The 19,256-nt window shown below is 43.6% G+C and overlaps 1 protein-coding gene across 1 annotated transcript in view; it reads right to left on the reverse strand.

Annotated features, from left to right (window-relative positions):
- Positions 1-1,927: 1,927 nt before the first annotated feature.
- Positions 1,928-19,256, reverse strand: part of LOC111221168 (protein crumbs homolog 2-like) — a 28,615-nt gene continuing 11,286 nt past the window's right edge. The window contains exons 2-13 of the mRNA XM_022744521.1: positions 17,856-18,548; positions 14,849-15,044; positions 14,272-14,411; positions 13,882-14,052; positions 13,674-13,787; positions 11,694-12,647; positions 9,741-10,315; positions 8,515-8,680; positions 6,630-7,500; positions 6,389-6,505; positions 4,613-4,739; positions 1,928-4,334 (exon numbers count right to left, since the gene is read on the reverse strand). Of these exons, the coding sequence (XP_022600242.1) occupies positions 4,113-4,334; positions 4,613-4,739; positions 6,389-6,505; positions 6,630-7,500; positions 8,515-8,680; positions 9,741-10,315; positions 11,694-12,647; positions 13,674-13,787; positions 13,882-14,052; positions 14,272-14,411; positions 14,849-15,044; positions 17,856-18,548 (4,346 nt within the window). The 3' untranslated portion in view covers positions 1,928-4,112. The remainder of the gene's footprint in view (positions 4,335-4,612; positions 4,740-6,388; positions 6,506-6,629; positions 7,501-8,514; positions 8,681-9,740; positions 10,316-11,693; positions 12,648-13,673; positions 13,788-13,881; positions 14,053-14,271; positions 14,412-14,848; positions 15,045-17,855; positions 18,549-19,256) is intronic.

The raw sequence follows: 19,256 nt of genomic DNA on the forward strand, positions 1-19,256 counted from the left end.
GAGCCAGATATCCTGTCCACTGTTCATATTCCTGTGATATTTAACATGAATATTCATGGTCCCTGCAGGGGGGGTCTCCTTCCTGTCCTTTCCTTTAGCGCAACCATCGCTTATTTCCATGACATGGCACCATGACACTACACATCAGAAACACGGCCCTTTCTGAATGTTATGTTTTTGGTGACTCAGACCATTTAGCAGCAGCACCATCATCACACCAGAATGTCCACTTGTACAAAAGAAATATTAAAAACCAATATCAAAATATTAAAATCCGCAACACTATGTTCCATTTGTTTGGTTTCTTAGACAAATAACATTTGTTTTAACCTCCCTCTGTTAGCATAGAGGCACTGCTATGCTAAGCTAACCCTGTACAGTTTGTAATGATAACTGAGAATGGCCACTGAGTGAGTCCACCTGCACCTCCAAATCCTTTCAGTCTGTTTCTGTGGATGGGTACTGACCAAGCATCAAGGGCTGAAACATGAAGCCAACAGTGAAGAACCAAAACCTGCAGTTCCTCTAAAGACCACAACAGTTTGGTTCCAACAGTGAGTCAGTCCCCATAGACTCCCATGTTAAAATGTCCAACTTTACAGCAGAAATAAACATGTTTACAGCCTGGTAAAAAAAAAACTTTTGGTCTCGAGCTAATTTCCTCCTTCAGGACAACTGTTTATATAACTCACCTGTTTACCTTTTATTTAGGCTTAAAGTTTGAGTTACAGGTGGGTCACAGTTGGCTTGCCCTTCAGTGTCTAATAGACGTCACCTCAACTAATTCGAGTCACTGAAAGTGACCTCTCACACTATTTAGCAGGTATCTGTCAGTGCTTGTTAGCTTAGCTCGTTGATTAGCTAAGTAGCCAGTAAATGAATTAGCTATGGGTTAGCCTTCGAGCAAGACGCCCAGACCCCCAGCTGTGCTAACGATGCTAACCAGAGCATATGCTTGCCACAGTTATTAAACTTAATGTTATGCACTGAAGTCTGAGCTCCACACACGCTCCACCTCTTTGACCAGGCATTACTGACATGGCGACTGTGGAGCAGCTCCAAAACTGCTCTTCAGAAACCTTTGGGTGATGTCACAGAGGCTACGTCGACCTTTATATAGTCTGAAACTGACTTGCACATGATTCAGTTCAGTTATAGTTGTTACATAGACACACTACCAGCAGTAGTTTTCCTCCAGTCGTGGTGGTTAATGTGGATGTGTTAATGCAAGACTTCTGTGGTCAGAAGGTAGGACAGAAAATAATGTGGGAAAGGTTGCGCAAGTATAAGCTGCTGGAGCCGTCATGGCCTGCATGCTTACAGTGACTAACCTTCATCCCTGTTATTAGCACTTGGCAGCCGTACAACCATGATGTCACATCTCACCCTCTATCTGGATTAAAGTTTTGATGAAGCAAACAATAATCAGCGCATTTGGAAGCAGAAGCGTCTAATCCTCTGGTTTATATAAATGAACATAGTAACTTATTATTGTGCTAGCTCATAACCGTGCATTGTTTTGGGGGGGGGTCCTGTTCCTTAGGTTTGTGACATATGAAACCCTGACTGTCTGAATCTGTGTTTATGAGACTGTCATTGGTTCACTGCAGTTCAAGGTGGAAACACTCAGTCATGGTGTTGATGATTATTTCTCTCATCATGTCTGTATTCTATAAAAACATCATATGGATGTTAACAAGGTGAAACACTGGATTTTCATCGGAGGGTCGAAGTTATAATGAAATCATTTCCATTGGTTTCCCCATAGTGAATTAAAAAATCTTACACACTGTCTCTTCTGTGTGCAGTCTGCATGGTTTCAGTTTCCTTGCGAGGCTGCAGGTGCGAATGTGTTTGAAGATGAGACACTTGAGAACATTTCACTTTATTGCAGGTTTGTAATACATCATTAATAAAACAGCCTGGATTTTGTACATCAAAATAAAGAAAACAGTGACACTCTGTGCAGCCAAGACCTAAACTCTTATTAAATGAGAATTTAAAAAACTAATACTGTACTTTGCATTTTTCACATTAGAGTGTGTTACAGGATATTTCATGGGTTTTTCTCCCAAACGTACCGTTGAGGATACTGTAGGTCTTTTATTTTGGTGCAATCTCTCCTACGTCCTGTACAAACTGACAACTTCACATCTGCAGAAGCTGTTTGTTTCATCTTCAACTTGTCTGGGTTTCACGTGTTCTTCATCGATTGTAAACAGATGTGAAGTTGCTTCTGAGACAAACACAAGCAGACTCTGTCCCTTTGTGCACGTGAGGTGCTAAAACTCAAAATACAACAGTTAAAACTCAGAATAAAATTCAAACTGTACAACAGGCTACGAAAACGTTTGTGTTCCTAACACAACAACTAGCTCTTAAACTGAAAAGAAAGTTGTAACGTATGCATTAGATGTTTTGTGTGTTCTTGTATAGACTTTTTCACCTTTGTTCCTCCGTTTACTTCCTTCCCTCACACAAAAGTCTTCACTCCTCTGATACACATGAATTCACCACATGCTGCCTTTTATTTCATCATTCCACAACATTGTGCGTTCACTAGATTTTTTTTTGTTGACGGGATGAGAACGTGTCTCTGACAGTCTTGCCATCCGAAAGGTTTTTGTGTTTTGTGACAACGTCCTTTACTTGGGACAGGGACAGACTGTGCCGGTGTAGCCTCCAGTTTCCTGGTTAGCTGTTTCCAAATTTCAACCAAATTTCCAGAACATCAGTTACACAGCAGGTGGAGCTGATTGTCCTTTAAACCACTGCAGAGGAAGAAGGCCCAGTCCCATTGTCCACCCTCACCAAAGTTCATAGTGTTGTGATGTTAAAAATTGGGTTGCCATGGTTACCAGTTGACACCCAGAAGCATTACAGAAAAAATGTAAACAACCGCCATAACACGGGAAAAAGAAGATAGAAGAAGAACCATTAACAAACAAGCATTACAGGAACGAACCCAAAGAAAATATAAGTTTACTTATGAGTATAAACACAGAGCTCAGTGATGACTCAGAGCCTGAACTGGAGCTATTTGTGATGGCATGATGATGAATATGCATATATATATACAAATATATACAAATCTGCTTTCATCAGATCTGATTCCAACATTATTTGTCTGTTTACAAATGGAGGAGGTATGAACGCAAATGTCACAAACCCACATTTGTACGCAGCATGTTTTGGCGTCGTCACACTAACATGATTCCTCTTTATACCATTTTGAGCCCTTGCATTCCCTCGCACCCAATCACTCACCAGGTGACATCAGTTAAGTCTGAGGGTTCAGGGTTCAGGCCTTAGGGGGGACTTTGGGACTGGGCCAGATGAGGCCATTAACAGAGCTCAGGTCTCTGTTTGTCTCATGTATTAATGTGAGGAAGGTTCCAGCCTCCTCTTCATCATCGCTCCACACAGAGCTGATGTCTCCTCTGGCAGCGATGTGTCATGTACATCAGTGTTTGTTCACTGAGTCCATTTCCGTTGTGTTTTGTCTTAATTAAACAAACACACTCATCAGTGTAATGAATCTGTCGTGGGACAGTTACAATTAAAACTAGACAAAGAAACTGCTGACGGTGTTTCCAGTCACTCTGGTTCACTCTGAGTGTTCTTGGACGAGCATCGAGCAGCTGGACTGTTCTGGATGTTGATTGGACCTCTAACATCTACTGATGATGCGACCGAACAACTGTGATCCAGTCTCCAGCAGCAGCACCGCTGCGTCATGATGCTGTGACTATGGAAACAGCAGAAGTTAGCGGTGTGTGTGCTCATGTTTCTAGCTGTGCAGTGATTCTTAACAAAGCCCTTACATTGTCATTGCACTACTACAGCAGGCTGAGGCCCTGCCACAGACAGTGTGTACCAATATACAGTGATTGTACTTCCTTGTTCACTCCACCTCCAGAACAAAGTTCAACATGTTTCTGTTAAACGACAGAGCAGCAGCACTAGGTCAGTACCTGGTCTCCACCAGCAGGGGGCTGTATCCTACAGCATCTGTCTTTCACTTCAGCCCAGGAAGTCACTACATTTTCACAGTTAGTCCTGTGCACCTGCCCGCGGTGCTCAGATCCGGATTACCTCTGACCCCCCCCACATCAGATGAGTCTTTCCTCTGGCGGGACTTTGAGCATGCTGTCCATCTCCAGCCGAGCTCCAGCCAGCTCCTGAGCGCTGGGGCTGTACGCACCCTCCGACTGGCGCTTCTTCCTCGCCGTGAGCACCATGAAGGTCAAGCTGATGACCAGTATGAGCACACAGAAGCAGAGCAGCGGGATGGCCACCACCAGCCAGGGGATGCCCTGTTTATGAGCTTGTTTCTGCAAAAGGCACAGAGGGAAGAGGTTGAGTCTTACTGATCTACACATGCACCAAAATGTCTAAAAAGTTGTCATTGTTGCATCTGTGGTCCAGTTGTTGTTGCTTCCGCTCCCTGAAGACACAACCTGAATATATAAATCACATGGATGTGGAAGTTTCAAAAACTCACTATTATAAAGAAGTGAGAAGATTACAACAAAATACTTTTTTTTTTTCTCAGCAACAAGTAAAAAAATCTTTATTTTTGAGCAGTAAGAAGAAAGATGTTGAGACGTACGTTCATGTCACAGATGGGGCCGCTGTATCCAGGTGGACATTCACACACGAACATGTTGAATTGGTCCAAACAGGTGCCGCCGTTTCGACAGGGGTTAGACTCACACTCATTGATTTCTGTTTCACAGCTGCAAGACAGAAAGTACACAGTCACATATTCATAAACACAAACTATATAAGCAGAAGCAGTAATTGTTTGCTACTCAAAAAGTCTTTAATTTGTCCAGGTTTTTTTTAAGATTTCTGACTCTGCAAACAAAGATACATGATTGTTCAGCAGCATCATGCGTCTCCATCACGCCAAGATTCACACAACAGTTTTCACTGGACGTGTTCCTGTAAATGTTTTGGGTTTTTTTCTCTCACTATGGTGGTACTTGGTTAGCATGTGTCAGTGTGTCACATGATGTTCTGTCATGGCTGACAGGGTGGTTTTATTGTTATTGTTTTATTGTAACTTTCCTCAAGCTGAGCAGCCAAATCACAACAGACCACACAACAGTTGTTTTAACATTTTAGTTCCAAATAGGAAAAATATGAAGCTGATTTTGTCCCATAGAAACAGAAGCACCAATATTTGCTCATTTAATGGATAAGACAATAAAAACGTATTATGCCCAAATATATATATATATATATATATTTATATATATATATATAAATATATATATATATATATATGTATATATATTTTGGGAATTATTTTGTCAGCCTCTCATGCTTTTATCATATATTTGCCTGTTCTTTTCATCATAAGCAACAAAATAAATAAAAAGTGTCTATTCTAACTGAAAGCAGATTCTATGTTCTACACAAAACAAAACAAAACTCAATAATGTGTAATATACACATTGAGAAAAAAGGAAAAGTTAATTAGTGAAATTTAATGTATTTTTTATATGTTGCAACTGTCCCCAGGGTTGGGGTAAATTACAACATCGGAATTCTTCTATCCAAATATAGTGAATGATGTGTCATATGTACTCATCTTTAAATGCTATGGGTAATTATCAGACAGATGTAAGTTTAATATATAAAAGTTTGGTTTGTCTAGAACAGACAGTCTCTGAGTAACTGAGAGAAATGTAAAGTGTTGCAACCGTCCCCAGTTTTCTTTATTATGAGAACATGAAATTTAAGAAACATTGAAGCAAATCAAAAGACACAATAAAATTAAATTAATTAATAAAATTAATTAATTTAAAATTAAAATTAATTTAAAATTAAATAAAATACAAAATTTGTAGAAACACAAACACACACAAGCTGCCCAGGCCGTATACAAACTACAGCAAAATGTGTTTGAAAAATCCACATTCAGTCATCTGCTCCAACTTCAGGGCTGTCTGAGTTTGGATTGGTCTAAATGACCTTTTCAGTCATTGGTTCTCATAAATCTCACTATATTACCATCTTTACGATTATTGCTTTTGTGTATTTATTCAACTTAATTTAATTTCTCATTGCACCACCACAAACAAAATCCATTTCCATTAAATTGGAGCAGTGGCAGAAATGTCACAAATGACTGAGAATCAGATAAAACCAAAATGACCTACATGGCTGGAGGTAAAGCAGGAAATATTGCTTTTTTCTTTAAACATTATGACCTGTTTCTGGTAAAATAAAGACTTTATTATTGCAATATTACAATGTGTTTCTTGGAATATTATGGATTCATTCTCAAAATTAATTTTTTTCCTCAATGTGACCCTAATACAATTTACAATTGTATTCTATCATAAAATATTTTGGAAGTTAAAACCTCTAAACTTACCTGCTGCCTGTGAAACCCGGCATGCATGTGCAGTTAGCTCCCCACAGCCCGTCATTGCAGACACCATCATTTTCACACTGGACATCTTTACCACACTCTATTGGAGGATAGTCCCACCTGTTGGAAAATGTATGAAACTTTGCTTTAGTGAATGAATGAATGAATGAATGAATGAATGAATGAATGAATGAAATGTGTTCCTCTGTGCACTGAATAAACAGGAGGATGAGTGGGTGCTCACTGGCAGAGGGGGCCGCTGTAGTCCTTGGGGCATACACAGGTGTACATGTTTGGGCCGTCCTGACAGGTGCCTCCATGTTCACAGGCGTGATGTTCACACTCGTCCAGATCCTCTTCACAGAGCGTGCCAGCGAATCCCTGGTGGCAGCGGCACTCGAAACCAGCTAAGTAGTCCTTACAGATTCCGTGGACACAGGGCTGAGACACACAGTCGTCAGTGTCCGTCTCACACTGCTCTCCCTCCCAGCCGGAGTCACACGCACAGCCGTACTTATTAAAGAGGTCCTCACATGTGGCTCCGTTCAGACAGGGACCTGAATCACAGACAGGGGCGCTGGTACAACCTAAATGAATATTTGCTTTTTCCACTAAATGGAACTGAGACGGCTGCGGGGCTTTGTAGTCATTCATAAAGGGAAGGTAGACTCCACCCACTCTCACTGCGCCCAGGCAGCCAGTGAAGCTCTCTGCGATGGCCAGCGTGGCCCCCTCCTCGTTGAGGAAGTGCAGGCTCCCAGTGAGCTCCGGCACGCTGCTGCTGTCAGTGATCCCGTCCACGGTGATGACCCAGGGAGAGGCCTCGCTATCCTGCTCAGCCATCGAGATGTTCACTCGATGCCAGTTCCCGTCAGCCACTCGACGAACTCCTGTAAAGGTCAGCGACTCAACACTGTTGCCTATGTGGATCTCCACCCGTACAGAGGAGTCCAGCAGACCCACCATCAGCAGGTCGGAGCCCCAGGAGGCCCTCAGGAGCACAGCGTTCTCCGACCGAGTCCGCAGCTCCATGTATATGTTAGAGACGGGTTCAGCCAGGGAGCCTCCAGCACTGTACTGCACAGGGTTGTTCTCAAATGTCGCGTTGTACACACCTGATGGTCAACATGGACAAATACTTATATTATTATTGGATTGTTTTATATTGATACCAGTAGCTCAGCTCAAGGTATCTGTTGATCCAGAGCACTGATCCAAGACCAAGGCTGTGTTCAGCTCGCTCGTTCGTTGGTTGGTTCTCACTCACTGTTTGTGTCAGTTCTTACTGTTTTTCAGATCCGGGTATACAGGTATGGTCCTGACAGTATAATGTTTGAAATGCTGCTGCTCAGACGGATGAGCCTCTGCACGGTCGAGACGTGTGAGGAGTATTACGCTCCTCCTCTCAACGGGTTATAAAATCACATTATCTAGCACCTAACGTTGGCACCTAGCCTGTTAGCAAGATGACTTCTTCTGCAGCAATTTCAAGAGAGGGTTTGCAATGCATGATGGTCTAGTTTGATCAATGTAGTGTACGTCCTCTCTACATTTTGGTGTGCCTCTATGTACTGCACTATATAGCGGTAAAATTTACAGTTGAAGGTTCGTACAGTATAACAAGATGGCTGCTCCACTATAGAGTGAGCGAGTGGATGCTTTGAACAGTTCTGTAAACCTCACTGACTGGACATGAGATTGCAACACTTCAAGTTCAGTTTGCAGTTAGGGGCTAGCAGAGCATCATCATGGGAGAGACCATGTATCTCGTCTAAGATCACAGAGTTCAGACAGTCAGACAGGATGTGAGGCTGAATGTTTCCAATACTGGGATTTGTTTTGCATTTGTTTTTCTAGCTGGGTTTTTCTGCCATGAATGCAGAGTCTCTGAATGGGAGAACTTACTGTATAAATACATGATAACTGGTTCAGGCGAAAGATGATGTGTTGTGTTTCACTGAGTCAGTATGGGTTACTGAGTGTGGATCAATGTCAGTAATCCCTTTACAAAGAAATCTACAACATAATAAAATGTGCACAAAGTGAAGGGGTCTGAATGCTCTCTGCACACAGGAGTCTGGTAGTGCCCAAAAAACATGACAGTTATAAAATAATGCAAACGTTCTTACATTCATATCCATCATCGAGGTCCACACAATGGCCGCCATTGACACACGGATCACTGACGCACCACACTCTTCTTTCACAGATCTTTCCGGTGTATTCCTCCAGACAGGAACATGTGAAGTCGTTGAATGTGATGGTGCACTCTCCTCCGTTCTGACACGGCTCCGTCTGCAGAGGGAAGCACAGAGGTTTCATATCGTCCAAACACAAGGAGCTCAGACAAATACAGCTGTGAAGACTGATAGTTCTAGCTATGGTTGATAGGTACTGTCAAGGGTTAATTATGTGTCCCATCTTGGGGCTGCCTCAAACTGTCCTGTACAGCTTGTTGTTTATGTACTTGGTTTGGTCACAGTGAGACCAGGAACAAAGAAGTACGTTTTGACGCCATGATTAAACTTCTGTAGATGTTAGGCTTGGGCAGAGGTTCAATAATATTTTAATATCGCGATATATCATATATCATATATCATACAGATTTCATAATAATATTTAGTTTTTTTCTTATTTAATTGCTCATACAATATATGTATTTATAAAAAAAGAACAACTGAAACATAAAATACAACAATGGTCTTATTTGGGAGGAGGTACATGTTTAGCATCCTCGCTTTTAGTACCTCACAGAACACACTTCTGTAGGTACTGCTGCTGCTTTCACACCATGTTGGTAGAAATGGGAGAACCACATTGTTATGACTTTGGTGCATTTTTCCAAGGTGGTTAAACTCAAATCAATTAGTCCTAAAACAGATATTCTTAGCGTATTTCATGGAGAATCGTCTTACATACATTTGCATTCACTGAATGGTATCAGGTGTTCAGTTATTATATCCTCCCAGTTCTCAGGTCTGTTGGTACAATCATGTCCACGCCATTTGCTGTTGTAGCTCCCCCCATCACCCAACTTTCCACTCAAGGTGATAAGCTTTTGGTGTTGTTTTTTTTTTTTTTGGAGGGGGTTTTTTATGCCTTTATTGATAGTGCAGCAGAGAGAGACAGGAAATGGGGAGGCAGAGAGAAGGGGAATGACATGCAGCAAAGGCTGTCCGAAAAGGGACTCGAACTGGGGTCAACTGCAGCGAGGACTGTAGCCTCTACACATGGGGCGCCTGCTTAGACCACTATGCTACACGACGCCCTGCTTTTGGTGTTGTTAATTGGTGGTCTGTAGCTATGGTCTGTACTGTATGCATGCAGCATAAGCTTTGAAGGAACTGTTTCCTACCTTGCAGGTGTCATCACTGACACAGCCCTCCTTCACGTTTTCAGCATCACTTGGTAAATACACTTCCTCCTCCGACGAGCTGTTCCAGGCATCCACATCTAGATGCACTGAGTCTAATCGAAAGTCTTGCAGGCAACCTTTGTAATGGCCCCCCCACATATCAGAGCTCCAGCCTCCTGGAAGTCCTCCTACGTAGGCCTGATCTCCACTCTCAATATTCACTTCAGGGATCTCTCCGATTCCGTAGCGAAGGCCTGCGTGCTCAAAGATCACCTGCCTGTGTTGGACCTCCACCTGCAGAAGCTGTTTCTCACCAGTGGTCACAAATACCGGCGCAGTCAGGGGGGCACTGTTAGGTAGAGAAGTAACCAACACCCTCCCCATCCCCAGGTAGACCGAGAAGTAGACCTCCCCCCCCTCCTCCTCCGTGGGCCTCCTGAGCTGGAACAGCAGCCCGTCCGGCTTTAATGACCTCAGGAAGAAGGACACGTTAAAGCTGCTCCCGAGGCTCATGCCCACGTCGTAGGCACTGAAACTCACTGTGTCCTCGTGGCTGTATGTCCACGATGGGAACTCTGTCAAATTGAAATGAAAGTTTGGATTGATCACAGGAAAAAAATAAGACCAGGACATTTAGTAACAGGACCTCAGTATCAGTAAAGTCACTGCAAGATGGAAATCTGGAAATCAAGAGTTTTACTGCAGGTAGCCCTCAAACAGGAAGTATCTGTTTTTTTTATTGCCTATGTAATGTAGATTGAAGTAGTAGAAAGTTTTCACAGTTAGAACTGCATCTAATTATATCTATCTTATATTTATTGGTCCCTTCATGATGAAACAGGAGCTGTCATTGCCAAGATACATTTTAAGTCAGAATTATGTCGTTTATTAGATTTGTGCAGTAGTGGAACATAACTAAGTACATTTTGGAGCTACTTTGCTTAAGTATGTTGTATTTTATATTACTTTATACTCATACTACATACTACACTACATTTCAGCGGGAAAAAAATTACTGGTTAAATTGAGATTGAGATTGAAGGCTCTGCACACAGGTGTTCTCAATTTCTCTGACTGATTAGACGTCCTGTCAGGTGTGTGTTGGTGGGAACCCTGTGAACTAATAAGATCATTTATAAATTACACAAATGATTAGTTATCCCTCCCTAATAGGTATAACAAGAAAATGAAAAATGAAGCCAAAAACTGCAGTTCCTCTAATGAGTCTGGCTCCAACAGTGAGTTACTCTCCATAGACTCCCATGTTAAAATGTCCGACTTTACAGCAGAAATAAACATGTTTACAGCCTGGTACAAAAAACAGTTTTGGTCTCTGGAGCTAATTTCCTCCTTCATGACAACTGTTTATATAACTCACCTGTTTACATTTAAGGCTTAAAGTTTGAGTGACAGGAGGGTGCCTTCACAGTTGGTTAGCTGCACAATTTCTGACAGACATCACCTCAGCTAATTTGAGTCACTGAGTGTGACCTCTCACACTATTTGGCAGGTATCTTTGTCTGCGCTTGTTAGCTGAGCTTGTTAACTAGCTCGTTAACTAGCTAATTAGCCTGCAAATGAATTAGCTTTGGGTTAGCCTTCGAGCAAGACACCCTGACGCCCAGCTGTGCTAACGATGCTAACCGGAGCGTACGCTTGTCACAGTTATTAAACCGAATGTTATGCACTGAAGTCTCAGCTCCACACCCGCCCCACCTCTTTGCCCATTTCTGGATTAGCTGGGAGTTAGGTGGAGTCAGGCACTGCCAAGATGGCGATGGGCTTCAAAACTCCTACGAGGAGGCTACGACCATCTTTACATACAGTCTATTGTGTAAACACTCCGGTGGGTGGACTATGGGTTCACGTGCTTGAAGATTTTACGTACAAAATATTTGTGTACAATTAATACACAATAATGATGAAGAACCTGCGGGTGGTACCAGTGCTTACCTTCAGAGCAGCTTTCACTGTGGAAGGGACGGTAGCAGTCACACTGGTAGCTGGTCCACAGGTCCACGCAGCGTCCATGTCCAGAGCAGGGGTCAGGCTTACACCATTCAGTCTTACTGCATCCCAGCTCATGGCCTTGGTCCTCTGGAAGTGTCTGGGGTAGGATAGGCTTTGAGTCTATCATCAGGTCTTCCATACATCCAATGAAGCCTGCACCACTAACAGTGTTCTCCAAAAGCTCCTCTGGTGCTCCACCTATATAAATGTTAGTGAAGGCTTCAGTGGGCTGGAAAGGTGATTCGCCTGTGCCACCATCCATAACTCTGCACCCATCCCTGTCACAACCAGGTCCTTTCAGAATCAAAACCAGACCTTCTTTATTCACAAACACATGAGCGTCCCGCCAGTCTCCATCGCTAACCAAGCCAGGAAATGACACATCCAGTTCGGACTCCTCAGAAAAGGCTTTTGCATGAAGACCACCGTTCACAATCTCCAGGAGGAGGTGGTTGTCCACATCCCCTCTGTAGACGAGCAACATATTGGGTATGGTGGTCCGGAAGCGAAGCTGTACCCCGACACCTTGGTGAACACGGTGCTCAACCTCCCTGCGGGTCCTTTCTTCTAGAACCACCTGGATGTGAATGAATCCAGGGGTGGAGAAGGAGAACGTTGTTCTCGTGGAGCACTGCTCATCGTAGAACCCATGAGGACACAAGCACGTGTGGCCGTGTTCTCCACCCTCCAGCCACGGGTGGCAGGTGGCTCCGTTCTGGCATTCATGGTCCACACAGCCGTAGAGTTTTACGTCGCAGTGATCTCCTCCCCAGGGAAGTTCACCTGGTTCTGCCTCGGGACAGTGGCAGGTGTAGGACGCCCTGCCGTCCTCACACCAGCCACCGTTCTGACAGGGCTGGCTCTCACATTCATCAATGTTCACCTCACACAGCTCACCTGGAAGGACATTAAACTGACAGTTAGATATGGTGGTGGCTGAATACTGATGGACACCAGATGCTTTGTTTTGTTTTGTATTTACATATATTTCTTCCATAAGTCCATAAGTCCAACACTTTCTGACTTCCCTACTCTGTCTGTGGTTCCTATCCCACTGGTTCCAACTGAAGATGTAAAATCTTTAAAGGAGCTATTTGTAAGTTTTCTCTGCTGGAGAATGTGGTTTCTCGTCAGGAGCAGGTGGTGGTGATTGACGCTTGATGAGAGCTTCAGCAATCATTGTCTTTATAATGCAAGAGGTTATAATACGTCCTCTGAGCAGCTACGTCTTCAGGACAGACTGGAGGCTACAGTGAGTCACCATCAGAAAGTGGGAAGTTGGCCCCGGGCTAGCTGGTTAGCATGCTAACTTTAGTAGAAGAAAAGATGCGATAGAGACAAGAGTTAACATTGGTGTTTGTTTCACGTTACATTACTCAATGGAAACACACACTATTCACAACTGTGTTTTGTCAACTTTTCTAAAACTGCGATGGAAACAGAGCTACAGTCCTCCCCTCCCGACTGTATGTAGTCTCTGTGCTCCTCTTCCTCCATGGCATTTTTTCTTCCTCCCTAGTGTCAAGCATCACCGCATTTCTCCTGGTGTTTTAATTAATATTAGTTTACTCGGACCTCTGGCCCCTGTCTACTTCTTGCCAGATTTGTTTGCCTGTTCTACTGACTGTCGTGACTGTTTCTGAATTGTGCCGTCGTGAGTTGTCTTTCCTGTGGTTTCCCACTTATTACAACGTGGATATGATATTAAGTAAAATAAACAAATTCATGCACCATTTCAACACACAGAAATATTCCAGATGATTTTTTTTGGTTGACTCTTTGAAACCCCTTAAACACCAGGGAATCCCGATTTGATGGTTGTAGGTGGTAGAGTGGGCTGTACTATAACAGTGGTTTGGTCCATGACTCCATCTGGGCCTGTTTTTTAGTGGTTGTCCGTTTATTACAAGGTGCGAGACTCACCCAGAAACCCATCGGGGCATGTGCAGGTGTAGCCCGCGATCTTATCCTCACAGGTGCCTCCGTTCTGGCAGGGTTCAGACTCACACTCATCGATGTTGACAGAGCAGTTCTCTCCTTTAAAGTGAAGGAAATCAAAGGATTGTCAGAAGGTTTTAAAAAGTGTGAGAGGTGAGATTTTTACTAATTGGTTTCTTCCGTTTTACTCAACCTGCAAATCCGGGCTGACACTGGCAGATGTATCCAGCTGCATCTGCAAAGCTGAGCTCCCAGTCCAGCTCCCAGTGAGATGGGTCTGAGCGCTCGAAACAGTCCCCACCATTTTCACAGGGCTGCTCAGCACACTCATCTATGTCGGTCTCACAGTTTGGTCCTTCATAACCTGGAGAAACAAAACTCACACTGAGCACACTAACACATGAATTGTTCCACATTCCCAGAGAAAAGAGCATCATTTTGAATGCAAACTTTAGGCTTTAGGTCAGATAATTGTAAGATGATTTGTTAGAGGCACATGGATTGTGACGCAGTCGGCTCAGGACACCTTGATTGTCCTTGTGCTGGGACAGAAATGTTTGTTGTGCAGCATGTGGTTCAGTACCTGGCCAGCAGAGGCAGTCGTATCCATTGACTCCCTCCATACACGTGGCACCATGCTGACAGGGGTCAGAGGAACACTCTGGGATGTCCACCTCACAGTGGTCACCCTGGAATCCTGTGTCACTGCAGTCACATTCATAGCTGAAACAGACACAGGTGGGTTTTATACAGCATGTTATCAAAATTCAAACAATGAACAACGATAGAACAGAACCAAGTGGCCATCACCATGGCTAAAACCTGGAGCTAAAGCAGATAAAGCACCAACCATAACTACTGGATGCTGACTCTGCGGAGTCCCAGTTTTTTCACTTGTCGTGTGTGTTGGTGGTGATTTCAAAGGATCTTTGGTTCATTAAGGAATCATTGAGAACAAATATATTTCGATGTGTTTGGTTGTCTCACAGTTAACACAGTCTGATGTGGAGGCAGTTTTGTCGTCTTGCTGTCGGGAAATTTAGGCAGCAGGTCTGGTTGCTTGCGATTTTCAACCACTGGAAATCGGTATTGATCTTCACGATTTCCATAGTCACAGTGATCACTGTTGTAGCTCCTACAGACAGTAATAACTCGCCTACCTGTTCACCATATCATGACAGACGGCTCCATTCTGACAGGGCTCACTGGCACACTCATCAACGTCCACCTCACAGTCGGTGCCGTCAAACCCGGGCGGACATTCACACGAGTACATGGCGATCAGGTCGTGGCAGGTGGCTCCGTTACGACAGGGGCTGGACTCACACTCGTCTATTTCAATTTCACAGTTGACTCCTGGAGGAGGCGAGAATGAGGACATAAGCAGACATCGCCAGGAGGGAAATATGAAAACAGTGAATCTGGTAAATGTAGCTGGTGTTAACAGTGAAACAATGCGTCATGTTTATAAATCCACACACCAACTTAAATCAATGTGTCTATTCTGGTGTACAGATATCTGTGGTGATAAAAGCCTTTCTTTACATTCTCCAAACGACCCGTGAGAGTGACAGGGGAATGCAGCGGTGCACCACTCACAGATAACACAGAGCTGCTCTGACACAGAGCAGGCTCACGGAGAAACAAAGCTGTGTAAGAAAAGCAGGATGGTAGTGTTTTCTCTCACTCTGCACTGAGACTTTATCTGAGCCGCAGATAAAAACATCTTACTCTGCACTTAAAATACTCCTCGTGCCCAGTTTATCAGGAACAAACAAAACACTTTGGAAATGATGATGATGATGAAAGAACAAGAAGCAGAAAAAACCTTCAGAGAAACAAATAAAAGCAGAAAGTCTTTGTCTGAGTGCTGCTTCACTGAGGAGATTAATGATGACATGATATCAAACATCTCCATTCACAGATATAAACAAAAGCAAAAACACATGCAGGAGGCGGAGCTTCTGTCTCTGGGTAATATCACTATATTTCACTGCTTTAACTTGATTTTTTTTTTTATACCTGCAACACTACAACTTTCAGGTGCAATGATTCTGCTGCAAGTCTGTTGGTCTATGCTTAAGTTTTAATGCATGAAAAGAAATTAAAACCCTTTCCTCACCATCTCTGTTTATTGTGTATGAACCGTTCATGTGGCAGCTTCTAAAGATCATTTGATTAAATACAATTTTTCTTAGGAATATGTGCCAAGCAAAATAACAACTACAATAATAATGGGAGGAAAGGTAGACACAGAAAGCTCTTGTCATTTAAAGATAACTTGTACTTCAGTGGTGCATATAGTCAAACATTTAACATTAACACTGAAGTAACCTCATTTTATTATATTACTTTGTTATATTCCTTCCTTAATCATCAGGAGGAACATGGGCTTGGGTCTGAGAGCTGAGTGATGAACTGACACATTGTTGGTTTTAGTGTTTTCATTGGGTTTCTGAACAATTACAAAACTATTGAATAACACTGGGTTTATCCTCAGGGTGCAGCAACAAGTCCTCCAACCTGAACGACCACACAGGTCATTTGTCCCCACCCTCTGATACGACCTGTAGGAGCGTCTCCTGAATTAGCGCCCCAATGGTTGCAGGCGTACCAGACCTTGGTCGCCATGGTTACAATAATAAAAACGTGGATAGGCTTATGGAAGAGTCACAGTTTGGTTGGGTTTAGGAAAAGGTTGTGGGTGGGTTAGAATAAGTTTTCCATAAGGTTAGACGACCTTCATTGTGATGGTTATAATGATAAACATGTGGTTAAGGTTGTGGAACAGTCATGGATAAACGTCTCCACATCCACATCCATCCACCGCAACCTCATCACCTTCATTCATTATCCTACCTCACCTGACATCCTCCTTTGCTCCCATCATAACTGATACGTCCACTAGAGGTCACCAACAATAAAATCTAAGTATGGGTCATAATAACCAGTTGCACAGGCCACCTATGGGCTCGTCGTTTACAGGAGGGACAGACATTATTTCCTTCATTGCATGTGTTTCTCTTTCTCGCATCTTTTTTTCTCGTCTTAGTCCCTCCCACTGAAAATGCGAGGAAGATGAAAAGAGGAAATAAGTTTTCATAGAAATGAGACGTCCTTTCCTCTGAATAGTCATCTGAAGCGACTTCTGTGACATGACAGCAGTCAGATGTTAGAGCTCTGTGGTTGAGTTTGTGTTTGCCACAAATAATAATAAGGTTGCACACTTACCACCGTCAGTATTGTCTCTCATCTTCTCTCAAGTCTTCTTGCATGTTTGGATATATTTAAACTGGTTGAAAACCAAGTGCACTTATAGTACAGAATGTAGCTACTTGTTTTTGGAGATATAACTTTAAATCTGAACACACAGGCAAAATACAAATATTTTTAGATTTAGTGTGGCTTATATTTTCCATTATCTCTGATGAGTGAATGAACATCCATTGATTCACTTAGAAATCAAAGAAAAAAGAACTTGAACACTGCAAACAGGTGCAAATGCTAATAGCTAATTCAGTATACTGTTATTGGTGCCAGCATGTGAAACAAAACAGGCTAAAAATATGAAGTTCAAGTTGTATGTTATATTTATGTATAACTCACTGCTTCCATGGCCCCAAATTGTGGTAATTGTAGCTGTGTCTCAATTCAGGGGCCGCATCCTTCGGAGGACGCGTGTGGTCCTCCTGGCCGTCGTACACTGCGAAGTCTGGACCGAAATAAGACGGTGAGGGAGGATTTTCACAGTACGTCACCAGCTGTGACGGCCGTACAGTTGCGTTGCAAAGCGCGGCTCCTGTTCCCTAGCAACCTTGACACAATTTTTTTTTCACAAAAACTTGAGGTTTTAAAGCCCTTGGTTTAACCAGTTGTACCGCTAGCTGTTGAACTGAGCTGAGACCCAGAAAATACATTTAAAAGTGTAATCCTCAGGCTGTCTATCTGTCTGTTTGCGCGCAATGAATCTTGGGTGTTGCCCAGGACGCATCTGAACGAGCCTTCAAAATGGGACAGTGTAGTCACACGGCTGTGACGCAATTGGTCTTTAAATACAGTCTCTCTGAGGGATGTGGCCCCTGAACTGGGACACAGCTTGTATATATATATGTGTGTGTGTGTGTGTGTGTGTGTGTGTGTGTGTGTGTGTGTGTGTGAGAGATGTACCTGCAAAGCCTGCCAGGCACTCACACTTGTAGTGGTCCTTCTCATTGATACAGGTGGCGTTGTTCTCACAGGGCCGTGACGCACATTCGTTGATGTCGATCTCACAGTTGTAGCCCTGAAAGCCGGGCACACAGAAGCAGTGGTACTCAGCCACTCCATCTATACAGATGGCTCCGTTCTGACAGGGCTGTGACAAACACTCGTTCACATCTTCCTCACAGGTCTTCCCCTTGAACCCTGTTGCACAGTGGCATTCGAAGCCCTCTGGCTGTAGTATGCAGGTCCCGTTGTTACTGCAGGGTTGATCGATGCAGTCAGTGACGTGTGTCCCACAGTCCTCTCCTCCAAACCCTGCAGGACATCTGCAGAAGTATCCATTCAGCTGGTCCACACACATGGAGTGGGGTTCAGAGCAGGGGTTGCTCTGACACTCGTCCACCTCCTCTGTGCAGTTATCCCCTGTGAGTCCATCCGGGCAGATACAGTGGTACTCTGTGGTACCAGGGATGCTGGTGCAGTCCTCACACGGTGCAAAGGAACAGGCATCGTAGAGTTCGTCACAGTTTTTGCCCATGTATCGGACCCCGTCTCTGGCACAGATGCAGGCGTAGTCGTCCATGGTGTCCACACAGGTGCCTCCATTGTGGCAGGGAGCAGACAAACATTTGTCTGATGTGGCGCTGCAGAAGATCCCTGAAACAGAAAGTAAAAGTTATGCAGGGGTCAATTCATACCTCAAAGGGTCAAAGAAAATTCTGATGGGTCAAAGCATATTTATACAAAATGCACTTAGCCAATAATGTGGCAGCAGTGTAGTATATAAAATCCTTCAGGTACAGGTGAGGAGCTTCAGTTAATGAGGAAAAACATCATGATTGTTGGTCTGAGTGTTTCTCAAACTGCTGATCTCCTGGATTTTCCCTCACAACAGTGTCTAGAGTTTTTACTCTGAATGGAGCAACAACAAAAGCATCAAGTGAGCAGCAGCTCTGTGTTGATGAGAGAGGTCAGAGGTCAGAGGTCAGAGGAGAATGGACAGACTGGTTGGAGCGGACAGAAAGGCTACGGTACCTCAGATAACCACTCTGTATAACTGTGCTGAGCAGAGAAGCTTCAGAGTGAACAACACGTCCTACCTACAACAGCATGAGACCACGTCAGGTTCCACTTCCTTTCACCAAGACCAGAGACCTGAGGCTGCAGTGGACACAGACTCACCAACACTGGACAGCTGAAGACCTGGTCTGATGGATCTGGATCTGTGCTGAGGCCAGTCAATCCAGTCAATCATGTTCTGAATGTCTCAGTCAATCAAAGTGTTGTTGCTGACCATGTTCACAGTTCACCTTCTTCTAATGGCTCCTTCCAGCAGGATAATGCTCCATGTCACAACAGTAATTA

Source organism: Seriola dumerili, unplaced genomic scaffold (genome assembly GCF_002260705.1).
Source record: "Seriola dumerili isolate Sdu_G_001 unplaced genomic scaffold, Sdu_1.0 BDQW01000081.1, whole genome shotgun sequence".
Classification (NCBI taxonomy): Eukaryota; Metazoa; Chordata; class Actinopteri; order Carangiformes; family Carangidae; genus Seriola; species Seriola dumerili.